We start from the raw sequence: 27,033 nt of genomic DNA on the forward strand, positions 1-27,033 counted from the left end.
AAAAACATCTAGAGGAAGAAGGAGACTAGAAGTAAAAATCTACAAGGTCTTTACTCCAGTCGAATCAAAACTGACCCACAATCCTGGCAGCCAAAGCAAAAAGGCAAATAAGTGTTGTACAAGAATTGTTTTGTTTTCTATTTAACTCAAAGAAAAATCTGTGTGTATTTCAATGAGAAGGATATGTGAGAGTGTGTGTACACACATGCCACAGTGTGTGTGTGCGTGCGTGCGCGCGCGCGTGTGTGTGTGTGTGTGTGTGTGTGTGTGTGTGTGTGTGTGTGTGTAAGTCAGAAGACAATCTTAGTGTTGGTCCTCAACTTCCACCTTGTTTGAGTCTCTTGTCACCACTGTATATGCCAGGCGAGCTGGCCAGCAAGCTTCTGGGAATCTCTTGTCTCCTCCCATCTCGGAACTACAGACAAGCGCACCATGTCTGGCTTTACATGGGTTCTGGGGATCCTACCTTGATCTCTCATGTTGGCGCTGCAAGTGCTGTTACCCACTGAGCCCTCTCCTCAGCCCCCAATCCATTTTTTAAATGGGATTAAATCACTGCCATTTGCTCAGGGAAAATCCCCAATTAATCACTCAAGTGAAGCTAGAACCTTGTAGACACCTCTTCCACTTCTTTTTTTTTTTTTTTTTTTTTTTTTTGGTTTTTCGAGACAGGGTTTCTCTGTGTAGCTTTGCGCCTTTCCTGGAATTCACTTGGTAGCCCAGGCTGGCCTCGAACTCACAGAGATCCGCCTGGCTCTGCCTCCTGAGTGCTGGCATTAAAGGCGTGCGCCACCACCGCCTGGCCTCTTCCACTTCTTAAGGCACAGTATACAGTGTGTCTGTAAGTTAATATAGTTGTATAAACTTAGGCCCAGGAGCCAGGAAGAAGGCTCAGTGAGTAATGTTCCGTTACTTGATGGCTTGAGTTCAGGCATCAGGACCCACACAGTGCAAAGAGAGAACTGGGTCTTGCAAGTTGTCCTCTGGCCTCCGTATGTGCACTGTTGTACATGTGTGTGCACAGGTATACACACACACACACACACACACACACACACACACACACACACACACACACGAAATAAATGAATAAAGTACAATTAACTCAGTAGTCCTGGGCCACCTGAAGGTTGTATGGTTAGGACAAGTGTTTCTTTCAAGTACCTCTGCTTGCTTAGACAACATGAACCAACAGTAGAATCCTTGCTCACCTTTCTTTCCTCCTCAATATAAATTCTTTCCTTTGCCTCAGTGGAGGAAAATTCAAATCTGTATTGTCTAACAGAAATGTATCCGACACCAAAAATAACCCTTAAAGTAGAAACAATGTTGACTTCACCAGTGCTTTTCTTCACCAAAATTATTCTTGCCTAAGCAGATTCTGGCAAGAAAAGGAAAATGATGGCCATTCATTGAATACTTAACTTACTAAGTCCACCCAAAGCTTTGAACTCACAAGCCCATAGTGTGTAGGTTAGGAATCTGCTTTAGGTTAGTTAGTGGTTTATTCAGTGATATTGGACTAATATACCGCACAGCCAGAATTCAAAGCCAATATTTATCTATGCCATGTCTGCTCTGAAACTGGCTCTGCACACCCCTTGAGACTGGCACTGTGTCTGTGTATGCAGCAGGGCCGAGGATATGGTGTGCTGTGTGCTGCATTAGGGTCTGAGAGGTGGAAAATACAAGGTTTCTAGTGTGCAGGATATAAACAGCTAAAACCCACATCTTCTTCCTCTTCAAACAGTTCAACTAAGTTTTCACACGGCTCTAGCCATAAAACTCCACATCCTCTAATGTCAGTTTTAACTCCCTTCCTTTCACGAGGCTAAGCCAAACTTCGGTTGGAAATGCCAAGACAGTCATGGTCAGCTATAGATCATTGATGAAGCCAGCGATCAGCACTGAGTGGCCAGCTAGCCTAGTTCCAAGCCTGATGAGCAAACTCAATGGTTTATGATTTTCCCATGAATTTCCTTCTCAGCCAAAGAAGGTATTCTTAATACCAAAGAAGAAATCAAGAAGAAATTCAATGTTTCCTTTAGCAACCCTCAACTACGAAGGGGACTGTGGTTACCTCAGGGCCAGAGTTTAGGCAAGAGGCAGAAGTGCCAGCCCCTCAATTCACACCCAGGATCCTGTTATCTTCTCAAGAAGGATGTGTAGACACAATCGGAAGCCACTAATGCATTTCATGTTATAAATTAGTAAGACGTTTCACTCTCTCAAAGTATCACAAAGCCACTCAGAATCAGAGCAGCTTGTGCTTGTTCAAACGTTTCTCTTGCTTCATCTGATGAGAAGTAGCCATGCATGGACATCACAAAACCCAGCAAGGGGACGGCTTCTTATCCCAGAGAAGGCAGGCAGGGGTCAGGCTTCATGGTTGTTTGAGAACTACTTGCCATGGCCTTTGGGAAGAGCTTTGGCTACCCTGAGACACCTGGCAGCAAACCCACATGTTTGAAGATACTTTTAATTCAGACCCTTTTTTTTTCTCATGAATGATGATACTAAATGAAAAATTAATGAAGGAAAAAGAACCACCATAGAACAACCATGGTCCTCAGGCCTCCAAACTTCCTTTACTCAAGAACCACTGAGAAATCAGCTCTCTCTGTGAAGGAATCATGAGACAACAATCTTCCTTTATGAGCCAAGCACAGAGCAGCCTACCACATCCTTTCTAGCAACTTGCAAACACCATGGACATCTGCTAAGCATTTCTGACCAAGGGATTTCACAGACCCCGACCTCAGCCCTAAGCTGGGTGGAGCTCAAGGGTCCTCCTGGTCTGATGCACACAGCCTCCCCAAGTTAGCAAGAGACTGAGCCTAAGCAAGCCCAGGGGTAATGTGCTTGATGGCATACACCTTTTTTCTGCCTTCCTACCTGATTTCACCGTTTCCCCAGTTGTACTCATTATATTTGTCAGACTTTGAGCATGTGACTCATCCCCATGACAATTCAAAAGAAGGAACGATTTGACTTGTGATTTCAGATGTTGGGGGGGGGGGGGGCAGGTGGCCACAGTCACCTGGAACTTTGGGCCAGAGGTGAGACAGAACATCATGATAGCAAGACTGAGGACCTGGTGTCAAGTCAGGAAGAAAAGAGAGATAAGAGGAGATGGCAAGACAAGAGTTGAAAGCTGAAAGTCTCACTGCCAGTGACCTACTTCCTTCAGTAGAACCCCAACTTAAAGCTCCCACTGCCTCCCAAAATAGCATCACTAGCTGGGGACGAAGTCAATGCATGAGCCTATTGGGGACACTTCATATTCAAACCCTCATACTCCTTTCTCCAATTGTCCTTGGATTCGCTTCCCCACAGGGACACTATGAGCTCCAGGAAGTAAACGGTGATTCTTGAAGGGTGGAGAAAGGGAAGAAAAGTCTCTTTTTATCTCTCAAGCCCCAGAGACATTATTCATAAAGACAGATACAGGGTGCCCATCATATCATAACTTCAGGGAGGAAAGTCATTGGAAAGAAAACGTCTAGAAGGAATTCACAAAGGAGAGAATAAGAGAGGACAACTGGGCTCCAGCAATCACTGAGTTTTCTTCCAGTGGCCTTCTGCAGACACAACCTAGTACCCACATCAGCATGGGCCAGAGAGCCATCCCCACTGCTTCCTCCAACCCCATAACCATCAAGAAGACAGAGGACACTTTGTCTATTTTCCAAAAGTAGAAACTGAGGATATATAGAAAAATGAGACTTACTGGAGACTACGGAGTAAATCATCAGGAGACTCAAGCTGAGAGTCTGGGTGGGTTCCTAAACACACTTCAAGAAAACCATCCAGAGTGTGTACTCGGAGCAGAGAAACCACCAAAGAAGTGTTAGGAGCTGTTGCCCCTAATGTCAATAAGTCAGGGCTCCTTGAAGGGAGCAAGTGGGCAGTATCAACCCACAGATGGCTTGAGTATGATCCAAGTTGTCATTACTACGATAGTTTTGAATGCCCTAGCAGGAAAACGCAGTGGGACCATAGACCGTCTCATAGGATTCTTGTAGAGCGCTGGACAAGAAGGGAGGAGAAAGAAAAGACAGCATCAGCCATACGCAGTCAACAGGAAGAGTGGTCTTCTTCAACAAGGGGACACCTGGAGCCATGTCCGTGTGTCCAGTCACTCATACTTATTCATTCATAAAGCAGCGCAAGGATGAAGAGGAAAGCACATTGCCCCAACCAATGACCCAGCTTGCTCTTGAAAGAACACATTCAGAGCAAACAGTCTTTCTGAGGTGCAATGGAAGACCTCATCACGTACGATGGGATCTGAGTTTTCTCACAAGACAGCTGCAAAGCCAACGGAAAGAGACTTTAGTAAGGACCCTGCAAGTGTGCCCACCCTGTGAAGGAGCAGCAGGGAAGGCTGTGTTCTAGGCTGCTTGTCTGTTGCGGTGAAAAAACACTGGAGCCGAAGCAAGTTGAGGAGGGAAACGTTCATTTCGCCTTAGTTCCTTCAGTCCATCATTGAGGGAAGTCAGCTCTGCTGTGTTTGCTTGTTTGTTTAGCCAGTTCATTTAACTGGCATCACCAAGAGGAAAAGCATCTGTAACTGATCCATGTAGGATGAAATTAAGTGTAAAGCAGGGGCTGGGTTTTGAGGAAAAGGAATAGAGATGCATAATTGGGATCTCAGTCGTTTCCCATTAGGACACAACTCAGGACCTAAGTCTTCTTGGGTAATATTTCACAACAGATGTCCAAGGAGACAACAGAAAGAAATGAGCTTAAACCCCAGTGACAAGTTGACAAAGAAGCCCTTGGCTTGCCAGCTCCTCTGGCACAACTCTGGCTCCAGAAAACCAGATCCGGGGCATCTGTGAGGAGGTACCTGCTCCTAGTGTCATGGTGACTAAAACAGTAAGTGGGTTACCCCGACGCTGAGCAGATGGTGGTGTGCCCAGGATGTGATATCGTAAACTACACAAATGAAATTATGATGTGCTGTCACTAATATCCAAGTTAGCTACCTTAAAATGTGGCTGTGCTCTGAAGGATTTCTGAATATTTAATCTGCCTCTTGATAAAGGAGGAGAGAGAAGGGAAAGAAAGGGGCGCCAATCCTGAGATCTTGAGCAGGAGAAAGCCAACACCAGAGCTTATGCATAGGATGCTCTGTAAGTCAACTGTGCAAGGAATTATTTGTTATCTGCAAACAGCATCTAGAATCAACCATGTTCTTGGGTCATCAGGCAATTTGTTCTTTGAAGAAAACATTATGAAATCTTCAAATCCTCCTGTGACTGAATGAGAAGTTCCATAGCACAAGGCTACAAATTCATGATGCTACAGTCTAAAGGTCCTTCCATACCACAAGGCTACAAACTCATGATGCTAGGGTCTGAAGGTCCAGTGTTGAAACTTCATGGTCCATGTGATGGTATCAAGAGGTGGAAACCTTAGGAAATGATGACGTCATAAAAGCCGGCCCCACACCCACCTTGTCAGCAAGATTCACACCCTTTAAAAAGAAGCTTCATGTGTTTGGTCCTTCTACCCTTCCACCTTCTACCAGTGAGGGCACAGTGTTCCTCCCATGGTGGACACAGCCTCCAAGACATCATCTGGGAAGCAGAGACTAAATCTTCACCTGGCTAGGAAATTGTCACCACAGAGGTCTTGGAAACCCCAGACTCCAGAATTCTGAGAATTCTGTTCTTTTCTTTATAACATGCCCAAACTATGATGTTTTGGGTCTCTGACTCCAAAGAGGAAAACCTGCATCTCATCTCTCCACCAAGAGGCACAAGATCTGGCACATGGGGAGGGCGTGGTTTGAGCAGCCGTGAAACAAGCAAGCAAGTACACCTTTTGCATCGCATATCTGCCATCATAGGACAAATCCTGACGCTGAGAATGGTGGCATGGTCTATACAGAGGATGCATGGATCTAAGAAAATCCATTTCATTCAAAAGGCAACACAGCACACACATATGTTCTCTTTACCTGGATTATTCACATGGTGAATTACATCAGGAGAAGAGGATAAAGTAAATTGTATGTCATTATGCACAAGCTTCATAACTTCAGTTTAGGTGGAACTTGTCAAGAGTTCTCACGTCAGGTACCATCTTATGGCTGGTTAACAAATGTGTCAAAGCTTGGGAAGGTCTGGCCATTCCCAATGGCTTCCCTGTCAATGTAGATCGAAAGCTCTGATGTAAGGTGATGGTGTTTCAGTCCTCTTCCATTACTCTGTACTGCATACAACTATGACACAATAAACATAGGCCTAGCCACATCAGGGCTAGGACTCCCATGTGACTCCAGTTCTTGCACTTCTATGCCTCCACAAGCATGGGTCAACCATGTAGTTTCTCAGAGCTTCAGAGTCATGTGTCAAAGCAAGGCTCTGCTCACCCTCCTTGCGACCACAAGCCCCAGTGGACTTAGGCCCATCACTTAGACTATGAGGCAACATGAGGGTCACAGCACTAACCTCCTACTGCCTAGAGGTAAGATACTACGGGCTGGTCCAGGGGCCCCTACGCTGGAACTGACCTGAGTTCCCCTTCCATGAGGACTAGCTTTCCATGTGAGCTTCCAAAGTAGGCAGGCAGCCAACAGTCCTACCCAGATATGATGCCTATGAACCACAACAACCAGGATGGTACAATAACCATACAGATGCAGCAGTGGCACACATATCTTGGTGGTAACCAATTGGTCTCTAATTGAACTCAAGACCCGCTCAATAAGAGGGATACCATGCCTGGTACTGGAAGCCTAGGCTACCTAACCAGTGCTAGTAAAATTGTGGTTACTGGTGGAGAATCTACAATCCCTAATTTACTAAACGAGCATAATCCCTAACAACAATCTTTTGTCTTTATACGTACAATAAGTCTTCACCCCTCATCAAGGAAACCTCTCTTTGCAAAAGATGGAGACCACTACAGAAAACCACAACCAAGCCATACGCAGATTTGTGGAGCCCAGTCCGAATGGATACATCTGTAAGACATTTTGACACCTCATGCCCAGGGAACCTTGTAGAAGAGGGAATGAAAAGGATCAAGCAAGGACTTTGCTATGAGATTGTCTCTCCTAGTAACATCAGGAGCTATACTCATTAAAGTCTCACCAAGATGACCACCCAAATGTGAGCTGAACAAGGAGGACACCAACAGATGGGACAAACTAAATGGGGAAAAGCCCATGAGGCCTCAACCCTACTGAGGCAACTGAGTAAAGCTGAGAGAGAGCCAGAGGAAAGAGCACACCAATTGGTTATCCAATGCCAAATGGTCAGTTCTGAAAATACACAGAGAAGGAACCCTATGCAGACTAAGCAGGTTATATTTGGGAATGCATATGTACAAATACATATATACATTTAATAACAATTGATGAAAAAAGGCCATGAATTTGAAGAAGAGTAGGAAAGAGTATGGGAGAGTTTGGAAGGAGGAAAGACAAAGGAGAAACAATGTGATTAAAATACACTCTCAAAAATAAACGACAACAACAAAATACTATGGACTGTGGATACCATCACCTTACCTAGCCCCTTCACGCACCTAAGTAGCTTGAAAATGTCCTAAGAGAAGAGCCAGGAGGAAGGCAAGGAGATGAGAAAATAAATATAAAAATAAAGTGAGATAGTCATAAAGTGGATTGTGTTATGGAGAGGTACAAATAGGTGGTAGATTAAACATGATCAAGAGGATACACAAAAGAGAAAATATTTGTCAAATGTCAATAATTCTATGTGTTGTTCATCAATCCCGAGCCCCAGGTGAACTCTCCAGGCTAAGTCCACCAGCTAGGCTGAGTCAATGGATCTAAGCAACCAGCCTTGCCTGCCAGATGTCTGAAGCCAGCCTCCCTTAGAAAGCAGCAGCAGGTGTTTCTCCAAATCCTTTCCTTTTGGTTTGCTAACAGGTGGCAAAGGGACAATACCCAGCTGGCTGCAAAGACATGGCCGGGGCAACAGGATGCCTTCCGAGTGCCAAGCCAGCACCAATGCCAAGATGAGGCCAGCATCTCTCTACTAACAGGCTCAGAACAATGACAGTATCAAGTATACATGACTTCAAAGTAGAGTCCTATACAAAATCAACTGAATACAGAGTACCTAATGTTGGCTTACTATATTCATAAATGCTAGTTTAAGCTTGGAAACCGTTCTTCACTGGGGCTGTACCACCATCCTCAGCTTCCAGGTCATTCATTCCTACTTGGCTCCCGCCAAGTCACATATGCAAACTCGGAACCCAGCACGTTTTCTCTAATATCAAAGTTCGACAAAGACAGGGCTGCAGTTAGCTTTTCCTGAAGCCGACAAGAGTCCTACCTTGTCCACCCCTGCCAAAGTCCAATGTTCCCAAGGACTATTCTCATTGAAATCCTGTGATGCTGACTTCAGCTGCTCACCGCTGTCGCTGTTAGAACGGTAAGGCTGTTACAGCAAAGTCTTGATTAACTAGAGTCCTGAGAGAATTCTGCCATGCATCCACACAGCAAATGCTTACTGAGTACCCACCATGGGTTCTATAGCCTCCCGGGGATTGAGAATGCTAAAAAAGAACAATACAGCCCCCTACTCTCAAGTAGCTCTTGGCTCCTCAGGGCAGACATGCAAACACATCAACTCAAAGTAGCACACAAAACTCTAAGGCTGGAGAAGACATAGGGGCAACTTGAGCCCAGCCAGATAGGAGTCTGGAAAAAGGTTCCTGGAGGTGGTGAAACCAGCTCCATGCCACACTGACGGTAAATAGCTAGGAGGAAGCAGGGGATGGGCCTTTAAGGCATAGGAAGCAAGGTAGAAGAGATGACTGATTTCCACATTTCTTGTATTTTATCTTTAGGACAGAGGAGAGAAAGAGAAAATACTTCACGGGCCTGATTATTTTATAAAAGAAAGAGAGCACACTGGACTGTGAGCTCATGGTCAACCTAATTCCTTGGTCCCTCCTGCCATTAGCCACAGGCCAACACAGGATAATGGATGCTTTAAAGTCTGAATTTTAAGCCCTTGCAAAATCCTGAATCATCAATAAAGATTCAGCTGTGTTCCCTTGCCCAGGCTCCTCCTGAGCTCGAGGAAGGATGTAAAATGCATCCACTTAGTAAGCTTGCTTAAGTAATAGGAGCTCAAATCCAGCCCAAGAGGAGCTTTCCTTATAAAGCATCCCATTTATCAGAAGCCACAAATCCTAGCATCAACCCAGCCCACCTCACCTTTTCCTAACACTGTGGCTCCTGGGTTCTACGATCCTCTTAGGATTTCCTACGTGAGCTAGACAAACAGATTACAAACAGCCTTGTGTTACCAATGGGCAATGCTCAGCAAAATACCCCAAGTCAGAATTGGGCTCAGCAACAAAACCAGATGTGAGGCTTAGAAACGTTAGCCCTGCATTCCTCGACAACTGATTTTATCTCTTGCAGTTGTTGAATTTTCATCCATACAACATAAATTATGATCATAAGGTGATTATGATCATGTGAGAATTAAGCAAAATTTGTATATATCTGATACTTCTTGTGGTCGTAGGTTTTCCTCGGTCCTCTGGGAAATTGAGGCTTGGCACTTACAAACCTATTTCTCAGAGATGAGCAATTCTACAGTAATAACATGGTAACAAAATCACACTGTAGCTACAATAGGCTTTAGTAAACTGGGCAAGGCAAGGCTGCAGGTGCCAGCTCTGAAAGATGGGAGGAGAAGAAAGAAGGAACGGCAAACTTCAATGGAACCCCAGGTTCCAAAGCCATCAAATGCACATGGAACACATCCTTATGCAAAAGGACATGAGATCTGCACTCATCATTTGGTGGACCCTTTAAAACTACACATACTCCATCATTTATTTCATTTCAATTTGAACACGGATGCTAGAGACCAAGGGATGAACGCAAGTTTAATCTTACTTCACCATGAAAGATCTACGAAGGTTAAGCTTTGGGTCAGACACTTCCCAACACCTGCAAATACACAGGAATCAAAGGCTGACCAACCCAAATCCAAGTCCCTGGCAAAGTGCTTCCTCCTTCTTCCAGCTGCTTCCTGAGTTTTCAGGGATGCATTCTCTTCAAGGCTTTTGTAACCTGGAAGAAACCTGTTGCACAAATCTGAGGTTCTGTGTGGACGCCCCCACCTGGTGGCCAAATCAGGGAAAGCTCTTCCAACCTTCAAAGACAGACAGGTACTTAACAAACAGAAGACATTCCCTGACCTCTCCTCTTTGTCAGTCAAGAGCCAACTGGAGAGAAACCAATTGCCTAAAATAGGAAGGGTCTAGGGTCAAGGTCACAGCCAACTTCCTGCCCAAACCCTGACAGCCATACAGCTCCTAAGCCAAAGCCAGGAAGCAGCTGGTAACAAGAAGCGCCCTGTCACATCCCAGGTGTTCTGACAGTCAGAATTCCAGCCCTAGGTGGGGAATCCCTCTGCTAGGATCCTCTCTTCCCTTTAAAATATGAGTGTATTTTCCAGCCCCTAATCGATACATCTGGAGTTCCATTTTCCTTCTGGTCTGGCATTTACCTCCTTGCTAGCATGGAGATTATTTCTAGAGGAGTCCCTGGGGACAAACTTCCCACCATTTCTCTCAGGTGCCCAATGCCATAGTCCAGCCAAGCTGATAGATGGGCAACAGCTGAAGCTACAGAGATAGCAGAACCTAAACTATGGGAGTTTGAACCCCGAAACCATAGGGATGTTCCAGCCTTAAATAGCCTCACCCCACCTCTGACTCTGCTATACCTCAACCTCTTGGACTAAGATTGGAAATCCCGCCCCTCTCCTATTCTATTCATTTTCCTAACAGAACACAAAGACCTGCATTTTGGCCTGTCCAAGCCCCCAGTTAGAGCAAAACCAAGTCCTTTTTGACATCAGCACGGAGCCCTAGGAGGAGTAGCACACCCAAGGTAACACGAGCCTGCATGTACACACACACACACACACACACACACACACACACACACACACACTCACCACTATGGGCAGTGTGCACACTACTGTCCTCAACTCTGGGATGTATCATCTGAATTGAGTGGCTATCACAAGAGAAGCAAGCTAGCCACCCCAGGAAGAAACGGTGCTTAAGGGAGGACCGTTTTTTGTCCTACTGAACTGCTACATTCAGTAGAAAAAATTCGCCTAATTCTTTTAAGCTTCCGTGACAACATCCCAGAAGGTACCATAAACGCGCACCCGCGCGCACTCGCCAGTCCAAATCTCGAAGTCAGCTCGGGAACCACGTTTGGTTCATTTAAACCCTGGTGTGAAGGAGCTGCTCTCAGTCACACAGCAGAAAACCATGGGCTAAAGCCAGACTGATCCCCCCGCCCCCGCCCACCTCCAACCCAAACCGGAGAGCGCTTCTGAGTGGCCAAAACCACAGACACTTCCTCACCTCCAGGCCTGGCCCCGAAACCCTAAGGTGCACGGCCGCCAAAGGGCGCCCCGAGCGGCCGGGTACTCACACAAGCGCGTGGTAGAGCAGCGCCCAGCCCCGCGGTCTCTCCAGGGCGTCGTAGATCAAAGTTTGGATGCGCCTGTACTTGGCGTTGTTCCTCTTGACTGGGCGGCTCAAGGGGGTCTTTGCCAGGAGCCCGATGCCCTGCGGGGTCCTCCGCTGCCCCTCTTCGCGGCCACCGCCCTCCAGCAGCAGGGTCCCGTCTTTGTCGGTCCCGGCCCCAAGCGCCAAGGTGACTTGATCCACATCTCCTGGCGCCAGCCCCACTTTCCGCTCCTCGTCCCCGGCCACCGCCGCGTCCCCTCCGGCGGGGTTAGCTGCCCCGCCGCCTCCGCCGCCCCCTTCGCCGCCGCCGCCTCCGGCCGCCCCCGCCGCCCTGCGAGCCTTGAGCCCCATCTGCCTCGCCCCCACCGGGCGCTTCGCCTTCTCCGCTGCTGCTCTGGGAAGAAGGGGCGCTTGGGGTGCGTGGACGAGGCGGCGGCAGCGGCTGCAAACCCCGGAACTCCAATGCCATGATCCGCGCGCCCCTCCCCGCCCACCCCCCCAAAAGCAGGCAAAGGCGGGCCTCCCGGGGGGCAGGGGAGGTCGGATGGGGAGTCAAGGGGTCACATCCCGAGCGGGTCCGCCCGCCGCGGGACCCCGAGGGGCGCCGGGAGCTGGGGTCCGCGGGGAGCCCCGCGAGGGCGCGCGAGGCTGGCGCGGTGGCGCTAGGGCGCGCGGCGGCGGGAGCCTGGCACCGAAGCTCCCGGGAGTCGGCGGCGGCGGCGGCACCCGGGCCGGCGAGCCCGAGACAGCATCGCAGTTTATTTACAAGCCCTGTGCCAGCCGCCCTCCCGCCCGCCCGCCTGGCACACGCGCCGCCGCCTCCTCCCTCCTCCCCGCTCCCGCCCGCGCCCAGCCCGCCGCTCTAGCTCTAGCCTCGCTGCAGCGGCAGTAGCAGCAGCAGAAGCAGGCGCGCCTGGGCGGAGCGCTCACCACCCGCAGCGCTCTCTGGTTCCCTCCCTCCTTCGCAGGGGTGGGGCTCCATCGTTCCCGCCCCTTGGTTGCGGGAGGCTCAGGCGGTGCCTCGCCTTTCCTTGCGGCCCCCTACCCAAGCTAACCTGGGGGACTCTCATCGCCAGAGCTGAGGCCTCTACTGCTGCTTCTGCTGGGTCCTGAATGATGCGGCGGTGGCGCAGGAGCTCCCCAAACCCCGTGGGCGTTGGGGTTTCCCCTTGGGCGAGAGGAGAAAATAAAAGGGGGGGGGTGGGCAGAAACTGGTTGCAGCTTTATGTTCATCTCCACCTCCTCGGCTTGTCTTTGGAGGTAAAAATCCAAGTTGCTGGGTTAGGCAAGGGCACACCTCACCCACTGGTTCTGTGGTGGCAATGTTCGTGTTCAGGGCTCATGGGGGTTACTGCTTCCAGTAGTCTTTGGGTAGCCTTTTATACGTGCAGGTGGGCAGAGAGCTGAGAAATGCAACACCAGAATCACTATCCTAATTTCTGCTTGGCTCCTGACTCTTGCTGAAGGGGAGCCAGCCATGCCCTCTGATGCCATTAGGATCCTTCAGGGGACTCACTGAACCCACTGCAGTGACTTTGTCCTGCAACAGGGTACTGCTCTCCACCCAAGGTTTGAGGCCCTTGTGCTCATAAAACTTGAGTGACAGACGGACGGAAGGCCAGAAGGAAAAGCAAGGGTGAGCCAAATTATTTCTAGTGTAGAAACCGAATCAGAGGAGCCATCGAGACTGTGATTTGGGGGAGCGGGTGGCCCTGGAAGACCCCACTGAGGAGGTGACATTTTAAGGAGAGATACAAGTGGCAAGATGAGAGCAAGCATGACAATGTCCAGAAGAGCCTTCAAGACAGCAGTGTGGAGGAGAAACATTCCTCTGCTGATGGCTGAGGAAGTAGTCTGGTCAGTCATTGGCACCATTGGCAGAGGGCGAGTACCCCATCACTCACCACAGGCAGGTTAGGGGAGCCTGTGTGCTGCCCTAGGGTAGCATTACTCCTTACTGCCAAGTCTCATGACTGTCAGGGATGGTAGAGAGGACTGTGAGAGCTGGGAATCCAGTCTCAGTCTACAAAAAAAAAAAAAAAAAAAAAGCAGGCACCTGTTTGGGGAAGTTGGAAGATGAGGACCAAGGAGAAGCTGAAGGGTCAGAGCACATGTAGAATGGGGAAGAGGTGAGGTAGAAGTGATGTCAGAGGAGGAGAGGAAGGGAGGAGCCTCCAGAAGGCTATCCAGAAGGATAAAAGTGTTAACTATGTTGTTAACAGAGCAATAAACTGCTTGTTGCATCAGAATACTTTCCCCAGAAGCTGACTCGTATGAGAACGAGAATGAATCAGAAAATTGGAAAACTCATGGCCGTCCTCAATAGAGAACGATATGTATCGGTTAGATTGGGGATGTGTGCATGAAATAGGCTATGTGACCTGAACTGTGCTCCGAGCAGGGTAGCTCTGGCCCCATTATAAGTAGAATTAATGATGCACAATTAGTTGGAGCATAGTAACAAGTCAGCACAAATTCTGAAGAGAGAGGGAGAGCCAAAGGAAAAGGGATTGCCTGGGTTAGAAACAACACGCCCCCCCCCCAACACACACATAGACAGCAGCATGCTCCAGCTTACACCCACCCCTCACCAGACACATGTGGCTACGCTGTAGAGAGGGGCTGAGTGTATCTCCCAGAGCTCTATATGTTGAGATTTTATCCCCATTGTGAAGGATTCAGAAAGGGGAAAATGAAGTTAGTCAGCCTCTGGTGTTTGGGATCCAATCAGGATTAGAAAAGACAACAGGGTGGGGTCACCATAACTGAGTCCTGGCTTTATAAGAAGGGAGAAAGCAGAACACATACATAATGCATATCTCCCTTTTCTCTTGCCATGAACCGCCCTTTGGCAATTCGGGTCTTACTGCTTAAGAAGGCTATGTCACGATCCAGGCCCTTGGCTAGGAGCACAACCATAGCCCCAACAAACCTCTTCTTTGTAAGTCACATAGCCTCCAATAGTTCATCACAGTATCCTTTCTGACCCAATGCAATGCCAAACACCTACAAAACACTCTTCCCTTATTTAGAAGTACCTTTTGGAAAATTGCCCTCTCTCCTCCATTCCTTCCTATTTCATTTACAGATCCACTTGCATTGGCCACTACCTAAAGCTATCATGTCTGTGTTTTGTTTACTTATTTCATGGTTTGAATTTTAAGTGTCTCCCACAGATTCATGGATTGAGTATGCATGGCCCCCATTTGGTGGCTCTATCTTAGGACATGTGGAAATTTTAGGAGGAGGTGAGACTTTCCTGGAGGAAGTAAATCACTGGGGAGTAAGTTCTTGAGGCATTCTGTCCATCCTTCCCTCCCATACCTCTCTGTGCTTCCTGTCCACCATGAGGTCAGAACTCTACCACCACATGCTCCTGTTACCATGATGTTCTGCCAAGGTACATGGAGCTAAGAAACGATGAACTGAACCCTCCAAAGCAAAGAGTTGAATGGCATCTTTCCTCCATCAAGTTGTTCATCAGATCTTTTGTCACAGTGATGAAAAAAGTAGGTAATAGGCTCACTAAACAAGATCAAGACCTAAGTGTCCTCTCCCAAATCCTACAAGCATATATGTCCCATTATAGCCTCTTCATTCTCAAATAAAGCATTAGTAAGTAGTCTATAAAGAGACAGTGTCAAGCTGCCAGCACATATTTAACTTAGGTTTTTATATGAAAAATTTAGGGGTTTTAATTAACTGGGGAAATCTTTGTGCTTAATAAATGTTAGTTATTTCAAACTAAAGACCGGTGTATTCATGATGATGGCATTCAAAAAGCCTCGCCAGATAAACACCCAAGATAAAACTCAGGCCCTGCAGGAAAATGATGTAATGACTAGTCTTGATTGTCTGTTTGATTCACTTGGGAAGAGGGAACCTCAACTGAGGAATCACAGTCATCAAATTGGCCCGTGGGCCTATTTATGGGCCCACTGTGGGTGGTGACATCCCTAGGCAGGTGGGCCTGTGGTATATAAGAAAAGTAGCTGAAGGTAAATGTAGGAGTAAGCCAGGCGAGTAAACAGAATTCTTCCCATGGTTTCTACATCAAGCTCCTGCTTTGACTTACCTCAATGATGGACTGTAACCTGTAAGATGAAATAAACTCATTCTTCCCCAAGGTGGTTTTTGTCAGTGTTTTAGCACAGCAATGGAAACAAAACCAGGACAGAGACATAATATTTTATTAGTCAGCATGTAATAAAAAGTGTAATCATCAAATAATGGCACCTTGGACCTTCAGGTACGTGAGGAGTTTTGGTGAAGACACAAAGGCCATTTCCATGCCTCTCAAAGGACGAAGCAAACTCAATATCAAAGCCATGACTCTGACCCAATTCAATCCAAGGGTAAAGGAACTGCCAGGTAATTGAGTCTGGAAAATTGACTTATTTCAATGGTTTTATAATCCAATGGAGAGAGCTGTTTAGATTTCTAATAGAGGGTTTTGAAATGTCATAAAAGGCATGATGCACAGTAAGTCCCATTTGAGGGGCTGTTGTAATCACAACACAGTGCCCATTCTCGCTAAAGGGAATCACATGTCCTATATCCCTAAAGTCCCTGGGATCATGAGATGACAAAGGGACATAATAGCAAGAAAGTGACAGTGTATCAAAAAAGAACAGCATGAGTTATAGTCCAAAACAACAGGACATTCTAGCATCTCCTACTTTTGAGTCCCAGTCCATCCTATAACATTAAAATCCCAGGCACTTGCTAATCCTCAAATCTACCACCTCTTTCTTCTCTAAATACTTTTGATTTTTTACAATAGTCCAATTTCTTGCTATAACAAAATATCAAAAGCTGGGAATTTTATAAAGAAAAGATTTCTTTAAGCTCATTGTTGGCTAAAAGTCCAAACTGACATTTAGGAAGATAGGCTGGATTCATTTGGGTGGATCCATAAGGTAGATCCACTGATTCAGCCTCTAGTGTAGGAATCTGGACTCTGTATTAGATACTTTTCTGCTGCTGCAATAAAACACTATGACCAGAAGCAACTTGTAGAAGGAGGAGTTGATTTGGGTTTACAGTTCCATGGAGATAAGAGTCCATCATGACTGGGCGACATAGCAACAATGTAGCAGCCATGGCAGCCGGATCAGATCACTGACTACTTAGATCTTCAAATGCAAGCAGGAAGCACAGGGCACAAACAGCAAAGTAGCTGAGGCTTGAAATTTCAAACCTATCCCTAGTAACGTACATCCTCTAACAAGTCTCCACCTCTCAAAGGTTCCACACTCTTCCCAAACAGTGCCGACTACTGGGGACCCAGTGTTCACGCTATCTGAGCCTACAGAGTGCATTCTCATGAAGATGGACGGCAGGCAGCACAATGGCAGAGGTCTTGTATCACTTTACACTAGAGCAAAGGAACTCTTTCTCTTTCATGAGTGAGAAGCTTCTACAAATGAGTAATAGATAAAGGGTATCTTTTCACGTGTCCTCAGCAGAGGAAAGTAGCGTAAATGATAAAAATCTAAATAACTAATCCTACGACATTAAGCTTGTCACCCTCAGGCAGATTGCTGGATTCATTTCTGGTCCAGAGACCACATGACAAAGCAGGAAGCCAAGAGTGGGAGTGGCCATTCTGTAACAACCTTCTAGATGGAGCAAACATGGGTTCCACAAGGTTCATCTTCATCCTTTCTGAGCGCAGTTCCACCAGTGACCAATGACCTTCCAACAGACCACACATCTTAAACCATCTACCCCCTTATACAGCCAAGCAAGGGACCAAACTTCTAACATACAAATCCTTTAAGTGCAAAACACTCATACCATCAAACCAGCTCATTATTTTTTCTAATATTTATCTCATATATAGAAGTGACATACAGGTGCCAGAGAAGGTGCTTCCTAGAAATGAACAGTAAGGCTGAGAACCAACAGCTGTCTGTGAGCCTCAGACATTTCCTCCATAAGTTTTGCTTTGAATTGCAAATATCAAATGGTGGGATGATGGGCTGGACATGGTTACTATGACTATAATCAAATGAGCAGGGGAAAGGCTCATGTCTGTGGGCATATGTGATGGTGTTCCTGGATGCCCTGTCCCCTCCTTTCCAAAGAATATCATGCTATTGTTGCAGACCAATTTTAAATCTACGTTCATTGTTTGTTGCACAAAAAAATGCACAATTTGGGACAAACTGCAATGGTCACAATTTGTTGTCTTGTTACCCACAGATACTGTTAATATTCCGATGGTGATAACTGCCAAGGCCACCACAGAATGTAAATAACAAAGAGCAACACTGAGCCTCCATTCTTTCTTTCCCTGGAAGAAGAAGGAGCCAGCCACCAAGGTGAATACGCTGGATCTTGCTATCAGGGGTAGGAATGGAAAAGAGACACTCTCTCTGTAGAGAATGGGATCCTCTGCCCATTGGTCTCCTGCTAATGCCCCATCCATGCACTGAGGACTGCACTTACTTAGTCACCACCAAAGAATATCACACAAAGCCAGTTCTTCTCAACTATGTTACTCCCCAAACGCTTGCTCTGTACCTGGGTAGTAGTCAGTTCCGAGAGGAGCTGGGGAAACACAGGTTTCCTTGCAACCATGGATAGCACCTCCTGTGTAAGGGAGACAGGGTGTGGGGGTTTAAATGAGAACTATCCTCCATAAACTCACATTATTGAGCACATTTTCACAACATGGTGGTGCTGTTTAGGGAGGTCATGGAATGTTTAGGCAGTACCTTACTTGAGAAAGTACATCACTAGGGGCAGCTTTTGAGGGTTTATAGCTTCACCCTACTTCCAGTTCTCTCTCTCTCTCTCTCTCTCTCTCTCTCTCTCTCTCTCTCTCTCTCTCTCTCTCTCCATATATATATTTCCTGCATGTGGGTGAAAATGTGATCCTGCTTCCATGCTATGCCTCCCACACTATTATGGACTTTATCCCTCTGGATCCATAAGGCAAAATAATCTTTTTTCTATAGTTTTGCTCTTGGTCATGGTGTTTAATTACAGCCACAGAAAAGTATCTGTTATGTGGGGCAAGCTGCAAGCTTGAGTCTATGTTGAATGCAGGACAAAATGAAATATGTTTGGAAAGAAAGGATTCCAAGACATTCTACACACACTTTTCTTCTTGAAAACTCAGACACTGGAATTGCACAAACCCCTGCTCTTCTCCACACCCTGCTGTCTTTTTTTCCTGTCTGGCTTCTCTCTACACTAGAACTTCCTCACCTTTAACAATCTTCCTGAAAAGGGATGAGAAGCAAACCAAAGGGCATCCTCAAGCATGTCATTCTGCAGAGGATGGCAACCTAAAGGATAGTGTTAAGATAACCCTAGCTCAGGAAACAGGAGGACCCTAAGAGGGATGAACAGATCACCTTGGGAAGGGGAAACAGAGGAGATCCCCATGAGTAAACTGGGGATGGGGAGCAATAGAGGGAGAGGATGGAGGATGAGACATGAGGGAATGGGATGGTTGAGCTGGGAGAGGGACAGAATGCAGAGCAGTGAAAGAGATATCTTAATCAAGGGAGACATTATGGGGTAAGGGAAAAACCTGGTGCTAGGGAAATTCCCAGGAATCCACAAGGACGACCCCAGATTAGACTACCAGCAATAGTGGTGAGGGTACCTGAACTGGCCTACCGTGGTAATCAGATCGGTGAACACCCTAACTGTCATCACAGAGCCTTCATCCAGTAACTGATGGAAGCAGATGCAGAGATCCACAACCAAGCACCAGGCTGATCTCTGGGAGTCCAGTTGAAGAGAGGGAAGAGGGATTATAGGAGCAAGGGGAGACAAGATCATGATGGGGAAATTTACAGAGACAACTGAACCAAGTTCATAGGAACTCACGAACTTTAGACCGACAGCTGTGGAACCTGCATGGGACCAGACTAGACCCTCTGCATACAGGAGACAGTTGTGTAACTGGGTCTGTTTGAGGAGCCCCTGGCAGTGTGATCAGGATCTTTCCCTGGTACATGATCTGGCTTTCTGGATCCCATTGCCTATGGTGACACACCTTGCTCACCCTTGAGGCAGCAGGGAGGGGCTTGATCCTACCTCAACTGAATGTACCAGGCTTTGCTGTCCCCCCATGAGAGAATTTACTCTTTTAGAGGAAGGGATGAGGGATGGTTGGAGTGGAGGAGTGGGAGAAGGGATGAGAGGGGGATCTGTGGTTGGTATGAAAAATGAATAAACATTTTTTTAAATAAAAACAAAAAGATAGCCCTAGCTCTGTAACAATTCACTGGACTAAAATCTTGCCTCAGTTTCTTCATCTACTTAGTGGGACAATATAAATCTATCCACCCTGTTCATTCTTGCTCCATGTCCCATCCCCCGGCTCGGCACCTGTGACAACAACACTTCCCCAAGGAACAGCATTAGGGGAAACTACTCAGGTTGGGCACACAAGGAGTAAATGAACTCTGAGCTAAGTGGCACTCATCTTTACTCTATATGGCAATAATCGTAGGACTCTCCCTTACCTTGTAATTGAAATTTTTACATTAACCTTTAAAGTAATTTTGCATGCTCATTAAGAGTAGTTTTTGCTAGTTTCCTTTAAATACTTAGATTGTGTGAAATAATCTATGCACTGAATGAAATCACTCATTCATCCTTCCAGTGAGCATTTACTTATTTCCTGGTCATTCATTACTCTCCAACTAAAGGAAGTAGAGGCAAAAGCAAAGAGACTCGGTAATTAATTTACTATTAGTTGTAAAGATGAGATATACAAATGCAAAGCAATTTTGCCGTGTGTGTCATCATTTGCTTTTTGATGCCCTGATTCATGATAGATGCCTACCACAGCCACCACCACCGCCGCCACCACCGCCACCACCACCACCACCACTACCATCACCACCACTATCTATTGAATGTTTACTGTTTACCTGTGACTTGGGCTCTGTTCTTTAGAGAGATTATTTTATTTAATCCTCGAAATAATTAGGAGATCATCATTATGTTTATTGTTCCCCATATTAAGCACAAAGAAAATGAGACAGAGAAATCATGTCCCTGACCCAAAGTTACATGGCTGAGAAACAACAGTCTCAGGAATCAAGCCTGAAGTATCTTATTCCATTGTCTGTGCTTTTAACTGCAGTATATTGTTCAGAGAGCATGCTGGGCTGGTAGGAATTTGGCATAAACAAACACTTGGAGGTGAGACAAAGTGTAGAACTTCCAGCACTAACGAGGGAGCTAATTGGAGGAAAGCTTGAACAGAATAGGGGCTTCACGGGCAGGCTTGTGAATACACTATGGATGTGAAGAGCTTCAAACATAGACAGGTGTGATTCAGTCTCAGTGGTTCAAGAAAGGGCCAATGACTGGAGGAAAGAGCAGGAATAGGGAAGCAAACTCATTGAGACCAACTACAAAGCTCAGTCCAGCTAAGAGACCAGCAAGGAAGTTGTGGGATCCGGGGGGGGGGGGGGGGGGGGGGAGGGTCAGCTGATAATGTAGTTAGGAAGGGTTGTCACCAAGATTTAGCACCTGAAAAAATAAAGGGTCACTTGACATGTTAGCTCAGTGCCACAACTTCCCTTCCTCATGACTAGGCTCCTTGGCCCTCCTCTGGCTCCAGTAATTGGCTCCCTGGGCAGTCCCCTCCTTTCTTTCACTTAACTAAGTACCTTTTCTTTGGGTTTTAATTGTTTAAAACCCCCCAATTTGTCTATGTCATTTACATATTCCAATTACCCACTTCCATTTGATTGCTAATGAGCCCCTAGTTCAGGAGTGCCTGGCCCTGAGGCTACTTGTGGGAGATGAATGGACACTCAGGCAAAGATGCTATTTATTCAGTGCATTTGAAAGGGAGACATCAAAGACACGTTCCCCACCTCCTTTGTCTGATGGACCTACTCTATGGAGAGCAGATCTCAGTGTCTCTGTACCTTGCCCCACAGACACAAGGCTTAGTCTGCCTAGGTGTTAAGAAGAAAAGCACTGTGCCACCAGGAAAGCTCCCCTTGGTCTTATTCTGATCGTAAAAGTGTTGTTGTACCCTAGTCAGTAACAGGCTTGTACTGCATTAAATTCAGGGTCTCCTTTACTTCTCTTGGAAAGATCTTTCTGGAAGGAAGCTGGCATGTGCTAATAACGGAACAGGAGTTTGTGGATACCTACCTACACAATGATGCTCAACAGGCAGAAGTCCAACTTTTGACACAGCCTGTTCTGGGAAGGAATATTGTCTCCCCAAATCCCAGTGTTTGGCCCTGGACAGGTTAAATGATAAGTCTCAGCCTTCCCTGTAAAATAGGAAGACTATTAATTACTCAGTGTTAAGAGACTTAGCACCTGTCAAACTTGACCACATAGACTTAATACCTGCTAACTGACAAACTATGAATGTTGCAATATTAATTATTAATAGTACATCCAATTTAGAAGAGAATTTTTGGGTGCCAAGCCAAATATGAATTCATCATCTGCAACAGTGACCCACATTGTATATAACAGCTCAGGTGTATATTATGACATACATGTAACAAACTGAAGTGTTTTCTATTTGTATTTATAGAATGCTGATTGTAGACATCATTAGTTTGCTAGGGCTGCTGCATACAGAACACACCTGACTGGTGTCAGCCCTAGAAACAGGCTTTCTCACAGCCCTGAAAGCTAAAGAGTGACGTCAAAATGGAATGCTGCTGTGTCCTCCAGATGTTGCTTTTCTTGGCATTCAGGAAAGTGATGTCCTACTTAAGGTCTCTCCTCTGTCTCTCTCTGTCTCTCTGACTCTCTGTCTCTGTCTCTGTCTCTGTCTCTGTCTGTCTCTCTCTCTCTCTGTCTCTCTCTCTCTCTCTCTCTCTCTCTCTCTCTCTCTCTCTCTCTCTCTGTGCGCGGGTGCGCGTGCTCGTGTGCGCGCGCATTTCTGGTTCTCCCCACCTGTTCAAATTTTCTATTCTTAAGACATCAGTCAGATCAGGCTAGGGCCCACCTGTACATCCTCATTTGGACTCAGTTGCCTCTTTTAATATTTTTAAAAAATTTATTATAATTGTGTATGTGTGTGTGTGTGTGTGTGTGTATTGTGCTAGGAGATGGAGAGTGCATATGCTACAGTACATACGTGGAGGTCAGAGAACACTTTGAAGAGTTAGTTGTCTCCTTTCACCTTTTTATGGCTTCTGAGCATCGAACTCAGGTCTACAGGCTTGCGCAGAAAGCTCCTTTACCCATTGAAACCATCTTACTCTCCCATCAGTTGCTTCTTTAATGGGTCCTGTCTACAAATGTAATTACATTCCAGGCCCTGGGAGTTTGGCCTTCAATGTATGAACTGAGGATAAGACACAATTCAGCTAATGGCATAAACACATTGCAATGATCTCATGTTCCACCGAGGGGGTCATTAATCTAGGCTATCAAATGTTAACCTAGTTTTATGTCTAGTCAAGTTCTTTTCATTCTGCTTGAATAGCTCTGGAAGGGTGCAGAGGGTCATAGCTGCCCCCAGATTCCATTGTGCAGTGAATGACATGTTCACTGTGCACTGGAGATGCCTTCTGAGTCCAGACTCTAAGCAAAGCCCTCTCCCTTCTTCACTTAGTTGTCATAACTGCCTGATGAAGCAGGTGCGACCTGAAGCCTGCACTCAGGATGTATGTGGATTGCATGATCTCAAAGCAGTCAACGAGCAGAGATTCAAGTCGGTGTTCCTTCTCCAGAGCCCAGAGGATAATGTCCTTAATATTGAAAAATTCTCCTCATGGAGACAAAATCCCCCAGCTAATTTAAATATCATCAAACATAAAATTCAAGCGTTTCCTGGGAAGCCCGTGATGGCACAGGCTTTTGTGTTTAAAATCCTTAGGTTTCAATCCCAGCCCTGGGTCTTTCTAAGTGGCCTTGGGGAAGCTCTGTCAGTCTTCTCAGGCTGGGATGTGGCAGAGCTATAAATGGCATCCACCTCTAGTAGGCTGTGATGTGGCCCAAAGCCAACAGGGACTCACAGTCCTTATTGTTGCCTCACAACTGGTCCCTTGGGCCACCTTCTCTTTGCTGCTGCACCCACCACTGAAATCTGCACTTCATTTTCTTACTGGTATTAACCCTGTGTTACATGTCATCTCTGTAATACTAACTGGCTTCTTCAGAAGATTAATGAAATATGCGATAACTTAATATGCATGATACTGGATTAGTCAGAATCTAGTTGTGTCTTGATTTTTCCTTTGATGCTACAAATAGACCGTGAAAAAAAATATGAAAAGAACATCTTTCTTCCTCAAGCAACAACAAAATATCTCTTGATCTTGAGTCAGTGTTTTCTTTATATATGTACCATTTGCTTTTTTAAAAAATAGGTTTTGTGAATGGAAATCCATAGGTCAGGATTTGCAAAATAATTTTGTCTTCCAGGGAGTCCAGGCAGTTATAGCTTGCAAGTCCAGCTTATTTAAAGAGCCATGTACAGCACCTGCCACAAGAGGGAGCAGTTTATGAACAGCAGCAACAGGTGTGAGTGTTTGATGATGAGAAAGAGAACCAGGGAGGGGGAAAAAAAGGAATTGTGCGAAAGAGAAGACTCTTGGCCCCAGCTTCAAGAAGCAGGGACATTACTGTCTGTCCTTCCTCATATGTTCACACACAAGGCCACATCTTCGAACAGCCTGTTCTAGAGAAGGTTCCTGGAACCATGATGTGTACTTCTCAACTTGGCCCCAAGCTGTCTCTGATGGCTGGCACTCCAAGTGCTTGATTACAGATGTTGCAAATGGCTTCTTCCTCTTTAGTTTTTTTCCCATAAAGTGCTTGTTCTATTAATTGTTCATGCCTAAAATTTAAAAAAACTGGAAATGAATCCATGAAAATATTATATATACCACGTATGGTCTGTGTGTATTTGACTATTGCTGTATGTGTACTTGTCAAACTCTGGGTAAAAGTTTTGCTCAGGATGAGCATCCTGTCATGTTGTAGCTCCTAAACAATCCAACCCAGAGGGTTGGATGCTCTACTAAATGGCCCAGCATGCATTTGACACTCCAGACAAGAGTAAAATATACCGTGGACATCTTCCCCCACTTCTGGGATATTAGGTCACAGACTCAAATATCAGACTATGTTTATTTCCACACTTGACTATGGGCTACCCAACCATGTTTTCTTTCACCTCAGAAAAGGGGCAAATTGTCACAACAGGATCCCTGTGCGCTTCTATAATGCTTGTCCATCAAGCTTCTTTTTCACCTTTAACACAACTTGTTATGGACTGAAAAATCAAGAGAATGATTACTGTTCACAAAATACATATTCTCTCGTTTTGAGCGGGATGCTTTCAACTGATGGTTGGTTTGTTCCCCTAACTTGCTTTGGCTGGTGAAATATGTGCAGCAGTGAAAATGAACCATTTCCAACCTTAGGCAGTAAAAAGATGACATTTCTGTTCTTGCTTCTCCATCCACAATGAGATCAAGACACCCCAAGTGAAGCTAAGTGAAGCAGAACTGTCCTGCTACTCCACACACTTATGATCAGGTGAAGATAACATTAATGGAAAACAATCTGTGTTTTTTTTTTTCCTATAGAAAAAAATTATTTGTCAAAATTTCTTCTCTGGAGCTCTTTCAATAGAATGACAAGATCCTTTCAGGAACATCTGATCCAACAAGTATTGTCTGCACCCTAGACTGATTCTTGGAGTGTTATTTGACAACACTGAAGGCACAGGATGGGCCTCCAGAACCCTGACACCCATGCAAGTGAGTCACATGCAGGAGAGATGTTGTGATGGAGGCCCACAGGACGGATAAGAATAAATGTTATATTTCATGGCCTTTTGAAGATCAGCCTGGTTGGCATCTTCTAGCAAGTTTATCTCAGCCCTCACACTCATTTGCTTTCTGTCTTACAAAATTTCCTTGGCGTTTCTCTTATTGATTCCTTCATATTTGGTATGTTGGAGAAAAATCTTTGATATATATTCCTATGTATATACATATATTCGTGAAATGCTTTTAGCTTCCAACATAAACGTTAGCATTTGTTATGAAGCAGGGTTCAGACATGGAGGTTTCAGTGCAGACTTAGTCATAATTAAATGGACGACTGGAAGAAGCTGCACGTCCTGACATTTTCAAAGTCTGTGAGTGTAAGGTGAGGACACGGAATTCTGATCTAAAGTTGGTCCTTCTGTGGTCAGGGCGGGTGGGGAGGGGAATGTCGCAAACACATTTTACAGCTGGAGATGCTAAGTGGAGAGCCTCAAAGATTTCCTCAAAGCACGGAACATGTGAAAGACTCCAGGGCCTGTGGCTGCCCAGATGGAAATCCTTCACAGGCTGAAGCTGAGGTTCTTGCTTCAAGCAAACAGCATGTACATACACACACACACACACACCACACACACACACACACACACACACACACACACACACACACACAAGCCTAATACACAGAGCCTCAAAGATTAAACTGGAGTTTGGGTTTCATAAATCCACAGCTGTTTAACATTGGTGAAATACCCCTAAGCCTCAGTTCCCTGGCATATGATATGGAAGTGGACACGTGTGATTTATAACACAGCTGTAAATGACAAAGAAAGTGTGCCCCCTACAGGGCCTGGAGCATAGTAGCTGTTCTGTGAAGGATATAGTGTCTCCTTTTTCTTTGAACAAAGTCAGAGGATTCAAGTCAGCCCAAAGTTCAAATCCAGGCTCTTCTACGTTCTGCTTGTGGCTCTGAGCAGTTTAGGAGGCACCCCATGCCCTAGTTCTACCATATGCAACATGGAGATGCCAGGATGCCAGTACAAGCTCCCAGTGCAACACCCAGGACTGCTGGGCACAGGTGCCACACTACAGGCAGAGATAAGGTCAGAGGAAGGACCAACAAGCAACCTTGGTATGGAATTTTGAGCCAACCTTTCCTTAAAAGTCAGACTCTCACTAACAGGGACTTAGACCAAGAATTACCGATGGCGGGGGGGGGGGGGGGGCGGGGCGGGGGGGCGGGGGGGGGCGGGGAATTAACAGTTGGAAGGAGCAGAGTTACACGATAAAATAGCTCCTATTTAATCAAGAAATCATATGAACCCTAATTTCTAAAAATGTTAATGGGGAGTATTATGTATTCATATGCAGTTCTAGAAGATTTATGCCAGTCTTAATGTCTGGAGATGCCCTTCAAATTTTCCATCTGCCCTGGAATAGGTCTAATGTGATAATAAACAGGAAATTGACTGGGCCAGGGGACATGTAGTTCTGTTTTGTACCATAAAATATAGGAGGCTGCTGACATTGCATATTAATTAGCTGATCCTTCCTTTCCAAATTAAGAGCTCAGTTTTGTATTACTTGCACGGATGCAAAACTTGGCTCTGTGATTTTGAGTGCATCAGATCTCATTCACGAAAATATTTTTGGAGCCCTTAATTGTTTCTAGGACCTTCCAGGCAAAGGATGAGGTAAAAACATAACGTTCACCATGGAAAAGTCTCTCTCCATCTAGGAAGTTGATGGGGGAGGATGAGAATAAATGTGCTTATAGGAAATTGTTCTAGAAACAGCT

The 27,033-nt window shown here is 45.9% G+C and overlaps 1 protein-coding gene across 2 annotated transcripts in view; it reads right to left on the reverse strand.

Annotated features, from left to right (window-relative positions):
* The window catches only part of Kcnq3 (potassium voltage-gated channel subfamily Q member 3), a 307,126-nt gene extending 295,161 nt beyond the window's left edge, over positions 1-11,965 (reverse strand). For both annotated transcript variants that reach the window (XM_052747915.1, XM_052747914.1), the window contains exon 1: positions 11,462-11,965. In XM_052747915.1, the coding sequence (XP_052603875.1) occupies positions 11,462-11,850 (389 nt within the window). In that variant the 5' untranslated portion in view covers positions 11,851-11,965. The remainder of the gene's footprint in view (positions 1-11,461) is intronic.
* Positions 11,966-27,033: the final 15,068 nt, after the last annotated feature.

Source organism: Peromyscus californicus, unplaced genomic scaffold, assembly GCF_007827085.1.
Source record: "Peromyscus californicus insignis strain IS unplaced genomic scaffold, ASM782708v3 Scaffold_20__1_contigs__length_68692818, whole genome shotgun sequence".
In the NCBI taxonomy this organism is placed as follows: domain Eukaryota; kingdom Metazoa; phylum Chordata; class Mammalia; order Rodentia; family Cricetidae; genus Peromyscus; species Peromyscus californicus.